At 51.8% G+C, this 14,590-nt stretch overlaps 1 protein-coding gene across 3 annotated transcripts; it reads left to right on the top strand.

Moving 5' to 3' along the window:
- The first annotated feature begins 334 nt into the window (after positions 1-334).
- TIA1 (TIA1 cytotoxic granule associated RNA binding protein) lies at positions 335-14,323 on the top strand. 3 transcript variants are annotated; one of them, XM_036396826.2, is made up of 13 exons: positions 335-467; positions 3,589-3,685; positions 5,096-5,189; positions 6,972-7,026; positions 7,141-7,178; positions 7,657-7,744; positions 8,060-8,135; positions 9,393-9,501; positions 10,326-10,421; positions 10,533-10,617; positions 11,276-11,399; positions 12,231-12,370; positions 13,148-14,323. In XM_036396826.2, exons 1-13 carry the CDS (start codon positions 442-444, stop codon positions 13,257-13,259), a joined length of 1,140 nt encoding a protein of 379 aa, XP_036252719.1. In that variant the 5' UTR covers positions 335-441; the 3' UTR covers positions 13,260-14,323. The 3 variants fall into 3 exon arrangements, with proteins under 3 accessions (XP_036252719.1, XP_036252720.1, XP_036252721.1); XM_036396827.2 differs by lacking the exon at positions 7,141-7,178 and having other exon boundaries at positions 5,096-5,194; XM_036396828.2 differs by lacking the exon at positions 335-467 and having other exon boundaries at positions 3,606-3,685; positions 5,100-5,189.
- The last annotated feature ends 267 nt before the right edge of the window (positions 14,324-14,590 follow it).

Here is a 14,590-nt window from a genome sequence, read left to right as displayed (position 1 = left end):
CCAACACCTTTCCACCCCGCTTTTAAGCGCTTTCCTTTTAACACTTTTATTTTTAAGCCATTTCTTTTAAATCCTTTCATTTCTCACCCTTTTATCTTTAACGCCTTTTAAATCCCTTTACTTCTCACCCTTTTATTTTTAACGCCTTTATTTTAAATCACTTTTCACCACTTTTTCTCGCTTTCCCCTCACGGCCGCGCATGCGCGGATCGGCCGCGCGTCCCCGCGCCGTTCCCGCGCTCTCCCCGCGCACGCGCGTTCCCGCCCCCGCTCCCCCCCCACCCGCGGCCCTTCAGCCCGCCCGCCCGCCGCCATCTTGCGAGGAGCCGCCGCGGGACCGTCCGCCGGCGGGGCCGGCGCCGCTCGGGCTGCCCGGGCTGCCCAGGGCTCACGGGGCCGCCCCGGCGGGCGGGAAGAGCCGGGGCGGGCGGCGGCGGCGCCATGGAGGATGAAATGCCCAAGACCCTGTGAGTGGGGAGGGGGCGAGACCGCCTATTGTTCCCGGCTCCGCGGGGAGGGGCGGCCCGGGGTCGCCTCACGGACGGGCCCCTCAGGGCTCCGCCGCGGAGCCTCGGCCGCCCGCAGTGCTGCGGGACTGAGGGGCAGCCGGCCCCCTCCGGCAGCGAGGGGAGCCCGGCTCCCGCGGTATTGCTGCCCTTTCCCCGGTCCCAGTGCTGGGCACCGCCGGCCTGCCCTCCGCTCCGGGCGTTCCCCTGGGCCTCCAGCTCACATCTGGAGGGACAGGGCTGTGTGGAAGCTGCGTGTCCCCTTCCCCAGTACGTCCCAACTCACATCTGGAGAGAAAAGGGGTCTGGAAAGTGTGTGCCCCTTGCCAGTCCATGCCAGGTCACATCTGGAGGGAAAAGTGGTCAGGAAGGTGTGGCCCCCCTTCTGATGGATAGAAAGGGGGTTTGTAAAGTTTGTGCCACTCTCCCCAGTCCATCCCTGGTCACATCTGGAGGGAAGGCAGCGTGGAAGGTGTCGTCCCCTCCCTGGTACATCCACACACACCTGGAGGGAAAGGGGGTCTAAGGTGCGTGTGCCCCCCTGCCCTGTCCATCCCAGCCCGTGGCAGGGCACTGAACTGGGATGATCCAGGTCCCTTCCACCGCAAACCATTCCTGGTGAGGATCCTGCCACTCTGTATGGTCCGTGTGGGTTTGGTGAGTGACGGGCTGGGTTTTGCTGTGGGGGCTGCCTTGGCACACGGCTGGAGCCCCCTGGCCTGCTCAGCAGCTCCGTGGGAATGAGCAGGCAGTGCCCATGAATCCCGAGCTTGCCCCAGCGTTCAAAGCACTCTCTGAAGCCGTTGCTTCCCACGGAGGGAATTAGGAATTAGGAAGCCACGTCAGGGGAGGTTTAGGTTGGATTTTAGCAAAAGGTTTTAGCTGCAGAACCTGACTGTTGTGCACACCTGGGCTGTTTCCCTCCTTCTCCCAGGCAGGTGGTACCTGGAGTACTTTTCCCTTGTTTGGGTCAGGGCAGTCAGGCTCCACTCTTGCCATCCCAGCCCTAGAAGCCTTTTTGTGCAGTGCAGCAGGAAGGACAGGAGGGAGGGAAAGAGGGAATCGCTGCAAGGTGAGGGATTGCTGTGCCCTGGGAGTGCTGCCCCTCCCCAGGGCTGAGTGACCCCAGGACACCGAGACCCCGATGTGCCTCACCCCAGCTGTCCCGAGCACTCCCTGCTTCCCCAATCCCGCTGTTTTCCCACATTTTGGGAGCTATTCCTGGCCTCTGCAAACACAGGCTGGTGCTGTGTTTATTTGGGGAGGTGTTTTCCCCCATCCCAAGGCTCGGTGCGTGCCAAGGAATGCAGGTGCCTGTCCTGGAGCACGTGCAGCTGCTGGCACCCACAGGGCATCACTGAGCCTGCAAAAGACCTGCAGGATCACTGAGTGCTGCCTTAAAACACAGCTCAGGGCTCAGCAAATCCAGGCTGGCATTTCTGTGACTCCCTCCCTGGGGTCCCACAGGGAATTGTCACCAGCGGGTGTCACAGGTCGGGTTTGGAAGGAGCAGCAAGTGCAGCTCAGGTTGGATGTTCAGTGTAGGAAATCAGTGTAGGGATATGGGAACTGGAATTCTGTACTGGGAAATCACTTAGGGATATGGGAATTGGAATTCTGTACTGGGAAATCACTTAGGGATATGGGAATTGGAATTCTGTACTGGGAAATCACTTAGGGATATGGGAATTGGAAGCCTCTCTGATCCCACTCTCAGCTGGGCTTGTGGGGAGAGAGGGTCCTGCTGTTAATTGCCTTAATGAAGTGCTCTAATCCCTCCTCGTTTCACCATTCTGAGGAAGCTTGTCAGAAGTGCAGGAATCGCTCACTCAGAGCCAGACAAAGCCTGTAAAGACCTGTTTGGAGATTTTAAACCCCATCCTGCCTCAAACACTTGTCCAAGTGATGAGCACAGAGCTCCTGGATGAGCCATTCCTGACAAAACTCTGTCTCCTTCCCCCATAACCAAAGCTTGGATCACAAACAGCTTGGATTTGCTGCTGGCTGCTCTCTGGCAGCCCCTGTGCCCCTCTGGGGGCACTGCAGGTGCTCCAGGGTGGTTCCAGGGCTGGCATTTGGCCAGGATTCCCGGGCAGAGGCTTCCCACAGAGCGTTCCTGAGCAGGAGCTGCGGCTGCACCGCGGGGGCTGAGGTTTCTCACTGGGCTTTTTATAAAAATCCCATGATTTGGGCACAACAACACCAACAAAACAACAAACCAGCCACCCCTGGGCCTTGGTGGCCAAGGGAGCCCCAGTCCCAGGTGGGAGTGGGGCTTTGGGCTGTGGCTGTGCTGGGGAGGCTGATCCCTGCCCTCCAGCACGTTGGCACCCGGGCATTCCAGGCACGTCTGGGGCTCCCAAAACCTCAGGGCTCTGGGAGGAAGCGGCCAAATGTTGTGGGAAATGTGGGCAAACATCTCAGGAGAAAGCCTGAGCTGCTGGGGCAGGGATGGTGGGGTGGGGATGTGAGAGTTGGAACTTCTGTACTGGGAAATCATAATAGGAATATGGGAACTGGAATTCTGTACTGGGAATTCAGTGTAGGGATATGGGAACTGGAATTCTGTACTGGGAATTCAGTGTAGGGATATGGGAACTGGGAAATCAATGTAGGGATATGGGAACTGGAATTTCGTACCGGGAAATCAATGTAGGGATATGGGAACTGGAATGCTGTACTGGGAATTCAGTGTAGGGATATGGGAACTGGAATTCTGTGCTGGGAAATCATAGTAGGGATATGGGAACTGGAATTCTGTACTGGGAATTCAGTGTAGGGAAGGTCAAGTTCATGGAGCCATGGAATCCTGGATTGGTTTGGGTGGGAAGGGACTCAAAGCCCACCCAGTGCCACCCCTGCCATGGCAGGGACCCCTCCCACTGTCCCGGGGGGCTCCCAGCCCTGTCCAGCCTGGCTGGGGACATTCCCAGGGGTCCAGGGATGGACACAGCTCCTCTGGGAGTTCCATCCCCTATCCCATCACACCCAGCTTTCCCCATCACTTCCTCCCTGGTCCCAAACCCCTCTCCAAGCTCCAGCATGTCCAACATCCGTGTCCCTGCCTGTGTTTGTCCCTCAGGTACGTGGGGAACCTCTCCAGGGACGTGACCGAGGCTCTGATCCTGCAGCTCTTCAGCCAGATCGGGCCCTGCAAGAACTGCAAGATGATCATGGATGTAAGAGCCCCAACCCTCTGCTTCCCCTGCTCTCCCAGGGCTGCTGCCTCCAGGCTGTGCCTGTGCCTCTGGGATTTCCCCTGGAATTGGGAACAGGCACCTGAAATAAACCTGGAGGTGGCTCTGGCATCGTTTCTGCACGGGCCTGCTGGTGAATTCAAGGATGGGTGGACATGGAGAGGGACAGTGAACCCCCTCATTAAATCAGGAGGGGATTGAAAACGAGGTTTGAAAAGGTCTTTGCCATAATTTTCCCTTTCTAAAGGAAAATTGAAAGCTCTGGGAGTGTTGTTAGTCCCTGTAGGGTCAGAAAACCTGTCCAGGTGGGGCTGTGGAGGTGTCAGCAGTCAGAGGCTGAGCAGAGGAGCCAGAGCCTGGGTCAGTGTCCCTAATCCTGGGTCAGTGTCCCTAATCCTGGGTCAGTGTCCCTAATCCTGGGTCAGTGTCCTAATCCTGGGTCAGTGTCCTAATCCTGGGTCAGTGTCCTAATCCTGGGTCAGTGTCCTAATCCTGGGTCAGTGTCCCTAATCCTGGATTTGAGTCCCTAATCCTGGGTTTGAGTCCCTAATCTTGGGTTGGTGTCCCTAATCCTGGGTCAGTGTCCCTAATCCTGGGTCAGTGTCCCTAATCCTGGGTTTGAGTCCCTAATCTTGGGTTGGTGTCCCTAATCCTGGGTTTGAGTCCCTAATCCTGGGTCAGTGTCCCTAATCCTGGGTCAGTGTCCCTAATCCTGGGTCAGTGTCCTAATCCTGGGTCAGTGTCCCTAATCCTGGATTAGTGTCTCTAGTTCTGGGTTTGTGTCCTTTATCCTGGGTTTGTGTCTCTAGTTCTGGGACTCAAACTAATCCCGAGTTTGAGTCCCCGATCCCAGCTCAGGTCCCCAATCCCAGCTCAGGGCCCTGATCCCAGCTCAGAGTCCCCAATCCCAGCTCAGGGCCCTGATCCCAGCTCAGGTCCCCAATCCCAGCTCAGGTCCCCAATCCCAGCTCAGGTCCCTGATCCCAGCTCAGGTCCCCAATCCCAGCTCAGTGTCCCCAATCCCAGCTCAGGTCCCTGATCCCAGCTCAGGTCCCCAATCCCAGCTCAGGTCCCCAATCCCAGCTCAGGTCCCCAATCCCAGCTCAGTGTCCCCAATCCCAGCTCAGGTCCCCAATCCCAGCTCAGGGCCCTGATCCCAGCTCAGAGTCCCCAATCCCAGCTCAGTGTCCCCAATCCCAGCTCAGGTCCCCAATCCCAGCTCAGTGTCCCCAATCCCAGCTCAGGTCCCCAATCCCAGCTCAGGGCCCTGATCCCAGCTCAGAGTCCCCAATCCCAGCTCAGAGTCCCCAATCCCAGCTCAGAGTCCCCAATCCCAGCTCAGGTCCCCAATCCCAGCTCAGGGCCCTGATCCCAGCCCGTTCCCTGTCTCAGACAGCTGGCAATGATCCCTACTGCTTCGTGGAGTTCTACGAGCACCGGCACGCGGCCGCAGCGCTGGCTGCCATGAACGGCAGGAAGATAATGGGTAAGGTAAGGTGCCCTGCTCCGGGGTGAGTCTGGGGCACAGCGGCTGTGCCAGGGGAATCCTGCTGGGAGAGGCTGTGCCAGGGGAATCCTGCTGGGAGAGGCTGTGCCAGGGGCTGGGGGCAGCCAGGGGCAAATCCTGCTGGGAGAGGCTGTGCCAGGGCAAATCCTGCTGGGAGAGGCTGTGCCAGGGGAATCCTGCTGGGAGAGGCTGTGCCAGGGGCAAATCCTGCTGGGAGAGGCTGTGCCAGGGGCAAATCCTGCTGGGAGAGGCTGTGCCAGGGGCAAATCCTGCTGGGAGAGGCTGTGCCAGGGGAATCCTGCTGGGAGAGGCTGTGCCAGGGCAAATCCTGCTGGGAGAGGCTGTGCCAGGGGCAGATCCTGCTGGGAGAGGCTGTGCCAGGGGCAAATCCTGCTGGGAGAGGCTGTGCCAGGGGCAAATCCTGCTGGGAGAGGCTGTGCCAGGGGCTGGGGGCAGCCAGGGGCAAATCCTGCTGGGAGAGGCTGTGCCAGGGGCAAATCCTGCTGGGAGAGGCTGTGCCAGGGACAAATCCTGCTGGGAGAGGAGGGCACCTGCTGCAGATGTGGGACTCTGCCTTTGGGGTGGAGATCTCAGTGGGCCAGGGCTCAGAAGAAGAGTTGAGGGGGTTGGGAGCAGTTCAGGGTGTTGGGAGGAGAAGTTCAGGATTTTGGGAGGAGTTCAGAGCATTGGGAGGAGGAGTTCAGGGTGTTGGGAGGAGAAGTTCAGGATTTTGGGATGAGTTCAGAGCATTGGGAGGAGAAATTCAGGGTGTTGGGAGGAGAAATTCGGGATTTTGGGAGGAGGAGTTCAGGGTGTTGGGAGGAGGAGTTCAGGGTGTTGGAGGAGTTCAGGGTGTTGGGAGGAGGAGTTCAGAGCATTGGGAGGAGGAGTTCAGGGTGTTGAGAGGAGAAGTTCAGGGTGTTGGGAGGAGGAGTTCAGGGTGTTGTGGGGAACTGGGGCTGAGCATGCAGAGCTGGGAGCACAATCACACAATTCCAGCGTGGTGGGGCTGGGAGGCCCCTCTGGAGAGGATCCCCTGCCAAAGCCCATTGAGAGCAGTGCACAGGGCAGAGTTCAGGCAGGGCTTTGATGCCTGCTGAGAAGGAGCTCCCACAGCCTGTTCCAGGCCTCCAAGGAAAGCTTTCCTTCCTATTTTCCTTCCTATTTTCCCCAGCAGGGATCCAGGGGCAGCCACAGCTGCTCTGGGAATTCCATCCCAAAATCCCATTTAAATCTCCCCTTTCCCAGTTTGAACCATTCCCTGTGTCCTGTGTTCCTTCCTATTTTCCTTCCTATTTTCCTTCCTATTTTCCTTCCTATTTTCCTTCCTATTTTCCTTCCTATTTTCCTTCTTTTCCTCATATTCAGGTAGAACCTCCCCTGTTTCAGTCCCTGCCCTGTCACAGTGACCACAGTCTGTCCCCATCCTGTTCAGTCACCCCTGAGACATTTGGGAGCCATTCCCTGTGTCCTGTCCCTCCTGTCCCCAGTCCCTCTCTGGATCTCCTGGATCCCTTTAGGCCCTGGAATGTGCTGGAAGCTCTCCCTGGAGCTTCTCCTCTCCAGGTGAACCCCCCTAGAGCAGGCTACCTCTAACCCTATTAATTTAAGAACAAACCCTCTCCCTTATTTTCCCTTAAGAAAAATATCTTAAAACTTGAGTTTGAAGCCCAGCCTTGCCCTGTAGGGTCAGATTTGAGCACTGGAGGTGTCTGAGCTTTTTGGGATTGGCCAAATCCAATGTGTGATTGCCATTTGCAGGAGGTCAAAGTGAACTGGGCCACCACCCCCAGCAGCCAGAAGAAAGACACCAGCAGTAAGTGTCACCTGAGCAAGTTGGGAAACAGAAACGCAGCACACAAAGCTCTGTGGGAATGGTTTTTCATTGGAATCCTAATTATTTATTGTGTTTGTGTTAATTAAACTTCAGGGCAAATCTGATCTTTGCCATCACACAGCGTTCACAAGGTAATTGTAATTTTTTAAACATCACATTGTGGATCTCCAGGGTGTTCCCTGAAGCTAATTTTTGGGGGTTTTTGTTTGTTTTCCATTGAATTTTTATGGAAAAAATTCCATTAGATTGTCTTCCATTTCCCTGTAGCATTTGGTGCAAATCTGTGGCTGTTTGCTCCCTGTGCAGTTGGGAATTAAAACCCAAAATGCCTCATTCTGGATTTTTGAGGCACATTGAGCATCTCCCTCAAGGAGCACCCAGAATGAGTTTCTGGATCACTCCCAGCAACTTCTGTGGGGAAATCCTTGGAATTTCAGGCTGGTGGGGCTAAACCCCGTCAGTGCCTGGTTTTTAATAAATGTATTTTGAATAACAGCTGAGTTTTAATAAAGGGTTTTTTAAGAAGAGTTGGGTTTTTTTTTTTTTCCCTCTGCTCTACTCAGAATGCATCTTCAACCACTGAATGCTCCTTTCTCTTTTCCCCCCAAGACCATTTCCACGTTTTTGTGGGAGACCTCAGCCCTGAGATCACCACTGAGGACATCAAAGCAGCCTTTGCTCCCTTTGGAAGAATCTCGTAAGTCCTTTTGTGGGGCAGCCCAGGGGCTCTGGCACGAAGCTGAGTGGGTGACACTGTGGCACTGCAGGGACAGCAGATCCTTTCCCCCTCCTGATCTGCTTTCCCATCAGAATTTACAGCTGCCCAAAAAGGGGGGTCACAAATTGACCCGAAAATGAAAGAATTCGGTTAACGGGCAACACGTGTTCCTTTCAATTCCTGCTTTTTCATTTCTGTTTTTATTTTCTGTCCGTTTCTATGCAACGTTTGCAGCCAGCAGGTGGAATATGATGGCAAATAAATCAGATTTTAAAAGTTCCCTTTGTGCTCTAGGGATGCACGGGTGGTCAAGGACATGGCCACGGGCAAGTCCAAGGGCTACGGCTTCGTCTCCTTCTTCAACAAATGGGTGAGAGATCTTGGGGTCCTTCCTCAAAAATGGCTAAAATCCTTTATTTCCCATCAATAAATGGGTAAAATCCTTTATTTCCCATCAATAAATGGCTAAAATCCCTTTATTTCCCATCAATAAATGGGTAAAATCCCCTACTTCCCTCTTCAATAAAAGGGTGAGAGATCTTTGGGTCCTTCCTCAAAAATGGGTAAAATCCTTTATTTCCCATCAATAAATGGGTAAAATCCTTTATTTCCCATCAATAAATGGGTAAAATCCCTTCATTTCCCATCAATAAATGGGTAAAATCCCTTTATTTCCCATCAATAAATGGGTAAAATCCTTTATTTCCCATCAATAAATGGGTAAAATCCTTTATTTCCCAATCAATAAATGGGTAAAACCCCTTCATTATTTCCCTCTTAATAAATGGGTAAAATCCCTTCATTTCCCTCTTCAACAAATGGGTGAGAGATCTTTGTTTCCTTCCTCAAAAAATAGGTAAAAACCCTTAATTTCCCTCTTAATAAATGGGTACAATCCCCTCAGTTCCCTCTTCAATAAAAGAGTCAAAGATCTTTGTTTCCTTCCTCAAAAAAAAATGGGTAAAATCCCTTCATTTCCCTCTTCAATAAATGGGTAAAATCCCTTAATTCACCTCTTAATAAATGGGTAAAATCCCTTATTTCCCATCAATAAATGGGTAAAATCCCTTTATTTCTCATCAATAAATGGCTAAAATCCCTTATTTCCCATCAATAAATGGGTAAAATCCCTTCATTTCCCTCTTCAATAAATGGGTAAAATCCCTTATTTCCCTCTTCAGTAAATGGGTAAAATCCTTTATTTCCCAATCAATAAATGGGTAAAATCCCTTAATTCCCCTCTTAATAAATGGGTAAAATCCCTTAATTCCCCTCTTAATAAATGGGTAAAATCCCTTAATTCACCTCTTAATAAATGGCTAAAATCCTTTTATTTCCCATCAATAAATGGCTAAAATCCCTTCATTTCCCTCTTCAATAAATGGCTAAAATCCTTTATTTCCCATCAATAAATGGCTAAAATCCCTTTATTTCCCTCTTAATAAAAGCTTAAACCCCCTGCCATAAGCAGGGACCCCTCCCGCTGTTCCAGGGTGCTCCAAGCCCCATCCTGGGACACTGCAGGGTCACTCGGGAGGGCCCTGGGGTCACGCCCCTGGCCCTGCCCCACAGGAGGGGTGCCAGCAGTGGGGTCAGTGGGGTTTTTCTGTCCCTCTGTCCCCTGCAGGACGCTGAGAACGCCATCCAGCAGATGGGGGGCCAGTGGCTCGGGGGCCGGCAGATCAGGACCAACTGGGCCACCAGGAAACCTCCAGCTCCCAAGAGCACCTATGAGAGTAGGTGCCCACCCTGTGCCCTGCCAGCTCCTGGAGTGGGGGGATCCCAGAGTTTTTGGGGTGGGAAGGAGCTCGGAGCCCATCCCACCCCACCCCTGCCTTGGGCAGGGACACCTTCCCCAATCCCAGCTGCTCCAAGCCCTGCCCAGCCTGGCCTTGGACACCAGCAGGGATCCAGGGGCAGCCACAGCTGCTCTGGGAATTCCATCCCCAAATCCCATTTAAATCTCCCCTTTCCCAGTTTGAACCATTCCCTGTGTCCTGTGTTCCTCCATCCCTTGTCCCCAAGCTCTCCTGGAGCCCCTTCAGGCCCTGCAAGGGCTCTGAGGTGTCCCTGTAAAGATTTGCAGTCATTCCCAACAATCCTGTGCCAGTCAGGACTGGAATTCCCCCCCAGTTCCCATCCCAGCCCTTTGCAAACCCCAAAGCCAATCTCTGCAGCCCTTTGCAGACCCCAAACCCAATCTCTGCAGCCCTTTGCAGAGCCCACACCAATCTCTGCAGCCCTTTGCAAACCCCAAACCAATCTCTGCAGCCCTTTACAAACCCCAATCCCAATCTCTGCAGCCCTTTGCAAACCCCAAATCCATCCCTTGCAGCCCTTTGCAGACCCCAAAGCCAATCTCTGCAGCCCTTTGCAGACCCCAATCCCAATCTCTGCAGCCCTTTGCAAACCCCAATCCCAATCTCTGCAGCCCTTTGCAAACCCCAAACCCAATCTCTGCAGCCCTTTGCAGACCCCAATCCCAGTCTCTGCAGCCCTTTGCAGACCCCAATCCCAATCTCTGCAGCCCTTTGCAGACCCCAATCCCAATCTCTTGCAGCAAACACCAAACAATTGTCCTATGACGAGGTGGTCACTCAGTCCAGCCCCAGCAACTGCACCGTGTACTGCGGGGGGGTCACCTCGGGCCTCTCAGGTACGTGTGGCCCCACCCACCCCTGCCAGCCCCGCCCCTGGCAGCGCGGGTGCCTCACCTGCTGTGTGTGTGTCTGTCTGTCTGTCTGTCCGTCCGTCCTTCCTGCTCCAGAGCAGCTGATGCGCCAGACCTTCTCCCCCTTCGGGCAGATCATGGAGATCCGCGTGTTCCCCGACAAAGGCTACTCCTTCGTCAGGTGGGGGACATGGGGGGGTCCCGGGGGGAGTGGGATTGGTGTCCCAGTAAATATCCCAGCAAATATTCCCAGTAAATATTCCCAATAAATATCCCAATAAATATCCCAATAAATATCCCATAAATATCCCATAAATATCCCAATATATATTCCAGTAAATATTCCAAATAAATATCCCAATAAATATCCCAGTAAATATCCCAATAAATATTCCCAATAAATATCCCATAAATATCTCAATAAATATTTCCAATAAATATCCCAATAAATATTCCCAATAAATATCCCAATAAATATTTCCAATAAGTATTCCAAATAAATATTCTCAATAAGTATTCCCAATAAATATTTCCAATCAATATCCCAGTAAATATTTCCATTCAATACCCTAACCAATACCCCCATAAATATCCCAATAAATATTCCCAACCCATACCCCAATCAGTATCCCAATCAGTACCCCAATCAATCAATATCCCAACCAGTACCCCAATCAATCAATATCCCAACCAGTATCCCAATCAATACCCCAGTCAATCAATACCCCAATCAGTCAATACCCCAGTCAATATCCTAATCAATCAATACCCCAATCAATCAATCAATCAATCAATCAATCAATCAATCAATCAATCCCCTAATCGATCAATACCCCCAGGTTCAGTTCCCATGAGAGCGCTGCCCACGCCATCGTCTCCGTCAACGGCACCACCATCGAGGGCCACGTGGTCAAATGCTACTGGGGCAAGGAGACGCCCGACATGGCCAGCCCTGTGCAGCAGGTGCTAATTAACCACTGCTAATTGGCTGGGAGCTGGCAGTGACAGGGAGGGATGGGGGATGGATGGATGATGGATGATGGATGGATGGATGGATGGATGGATGGATGATGGATGATGGATGGATGGATGATGGATGATGGATGGATGGATGGATGGATGGATGGATGGATGGATGGATGGATGGATGGATGGATGGATGGATGGATGGATGATGGATGGATGGATGGATGATGGATGGATGGATGGATGGATGGATGATGGATGGATGGATGGATGAATGGATGATGGATGGATGGATGGATGGATGGATGGATGGATGGATGGATGGATGGATGGATGATGGATGGATGGATGGATGGATGGATGGATGATGGATGGATGGATGGATGATGGATGGATGGATGGATGGATGGATGATGGATGGATGGATGGATGAATGGATGATGGATGGATGGATGGATGGATGGATGGATGGATGATGGATGGATGGATGGATGGATGGATGGATGGATGGATGGATGGATGGATGGATGGATGGATGGATGGATGGATGGATGATGGATGGATGGATGGATGGATGGATCCCTGGGTGGATGATGGATGGATCCCTGGATGGATGGATGGAAGGATGATGGATCCATGGAAGGATGATGGATGGATGATGGATGGATGATGGATCCCTGGATGGATGGATGATGGATGGATCCCTGGAAGGATGATGGATGGATGGATGATGGATCCCTGGGTGGATGGATGATGGGTCCCTGGGTGGGTGGCTGCTGCGGGGTGCCCGGTGCATTCCCGGTCCCTGACGGTGCCCGTGTGTCCCAGGGCCAGCTGAGCTACCCGCCGGCCTACGGGCAGTGGGGGCAGTGGTACGGCGGTGCCCAGCTGGGCCAGTACGTGCCCAACGGATGGCAGGTGCCCACCTACGGCGTGTACGGCCAGGCCTGGAGCCAGCAGGGCTTTGGGTGAGTCCTGAGAGCCTTCACCCCAAGTTCATCCCAAATTCACCCCAAATTCATCCCAAATTCACCCCAAATTCACCCCAAATTCACCCCAAATTCATCCCAAATTCACCCCAAATTCACCCCAAATTCATCCCAAATTCACCCCAAATTCACCCCAAATTCACCCCAAATTCATCCCAAATTCATCCCAAATTCATCCCTTTGGGAAGGGATCCACAGCAGGGTGGGGACATCCCAGCAGGTGACACCCCTCCCTCATCCCCCCAAATCCCCCCAAGCCCCTTCCCCACAACCTCCAGGCCTTATTTAGGGATCCCTGAAGGATTTTTATTTATGAATCCATAAAGGATATTTCAGCAATCCCTAAAGGATTTTTACTTAATTTAGCAATCCCTAAAGGATTGTTTCAGCAATCCCTAAAGGGTATTTATTTAATTTAACAATCCCTAAAGGATTTTGATTTAATTTAAAAATCCCTAAAGGATATTTTCGCAATCCCTAAAGGATTTTGATTTAATTTAACAATCTCTAAAGGATTATTTAACAATCCCTAATGATTTCTTCCCCCCTCCCCAGGCAGAGCCAGTCATCAGCCCCATGGTTGACTCCTGAGTACAGCGTGCAGCTTTTCTAGCAATCCCTAAAGGGTTTTTATTTAATTTAGCAATCCCTAAAGGGTTTTGATTTAATTTAACAATCCCTAAGTGATATTTATTTAATTTAGCAATCCCTAGAGGATATTTCAGCAGTCCCTAATGATTTCTTCCCCCTCCCCAGGCAGAGCCAGTCATCACCCCCCTGGATGGCCCCCGGGTACAGCGTGCAGGGCCAGAACGGCGCCGTGGTGCCCCCCCAGCCCGGCTTCCGCGTGGGCTTCGAGACCCCCTGACCCCCCCAGAGCCCCCCCAGCGCTGAGATTGAACCAAACCCCTCCCTTTTCACCCCAAAACCACCCCGGATGCTGGATCGCCCCTCACCGCCGCCGCCTTTTTCTCTCGTTGTTATTTTTTTGGGTTAATTTTTTATTTTGAATGTGTTTTTTTTTAGAAACACAAATTGCAGGGACTTGGCTGCCTTAGCTGAGAATCGGGGCAGGAATTGCACAAAGTCATTCTTGGGGGGGTTTTTGGTTTGTTTTTTTTTTTTTGGGATTTTTTTTCCCTCAGAAAGAGCTGGGAAAAAAACCACCCCAAAAGAAGCCAAAAGTGTGGGAATCTGGAGCTGCCTTCAGCCTCACACCTCTGTTTTAAAGGAGCCTCTTGGAGGAGGCTTTTTTACAAGATAAATCCTTCGTTTACATCCTTTTTTTTGTGGATCTCAGTGTGTTTTTCAGGGTCGGGTTTTTGCCTTATGCTGGGGAAAAAAAATAAAACACAAAAATTTAAAAAAGGGACTCAAAAGTGCCCAGCTCTCCCCACGTGAGCCAAGATTCCCACCCTGGGACAGCAAAATTCCTGTTGCTAAAATGTGACAGATCCCTCCGGGGCTTGGTTGGTTTTTTTTCTTAATTTTTTACTGATTTCTACATTTTCCTGTACTGATTCTGTAAAATATTCAGAGCAAATTGAAGAATTTTTGCACAACCTTCGGCCACTTTTGTACGTTTTCCTTATTTAAAGGTAGGACATGGAGCCTTTTGATGTGATTTATGCCTCAAATCTACCTTTTTTTTTTTTGTCCTTCTTTTTTGTGGATATGAGGTGTCTCTTAGAATATAAAGTTTTTAATCCATTGTGTAAAATTCCCTCCGTAGCCCAGGTGTGTTTCACAAGGGAGTGAAGGTGACAATAGCTCCCAGACCTGATCTATCAGAGGCCAAAAAACGCCCTTTTTTATCCTACCTCTCGCCCAGCCTTTAAAAAAAAAAACCACAAAAAACTCACAAAAATGGAAAAAAACACGAAAAACTTTTTTTTCTTTTTTTTAAAAAAAAAGGAAAAATGAAAAAACTGAGCTGCTTGTGTGCTGTGTTTTGTCAGGTGCTGGCGTGGTGGGGTTGAGAGGGGGTGGGTGGAGCTGCTGGGATTTAGGGGGGGAAATGAGTGGAATTTGGGGGAAAAAGGCGAAATTTTGGGGGGAAAAAGGGAAATTGGGGAATTCTCGCCGCGGGGGCTGCTGGGAGTTGTAGTCCAAGCGTGGGGGTGTTTAATCTCCTCAGACTACAACTCCCAGCAGCCCCCGCGCTGCACCACGTGGTACCAGCGGGCCAATAGGAGCGCG

This window comes from Molothrus ater, chromosome 28 (genome assembly GCF_012460135.2).
Source record: "Molothrus ater isolate BHLD 08-10-18 breed brown headed cowbird chromosome 28, BPBGC_Mater_1.1, whole genome shotgun sequence".
NCBI lineage: Eukaryota > Metazoa > Chordata > Aves > Passeriformes > Icteridae > Molothrus > Molothrus ater.
The sequence above is the reverse complement of the archived record's forward strand: the minus strand, read 5'-3'. Positions and strand labels throughout refer to the sequence as shown.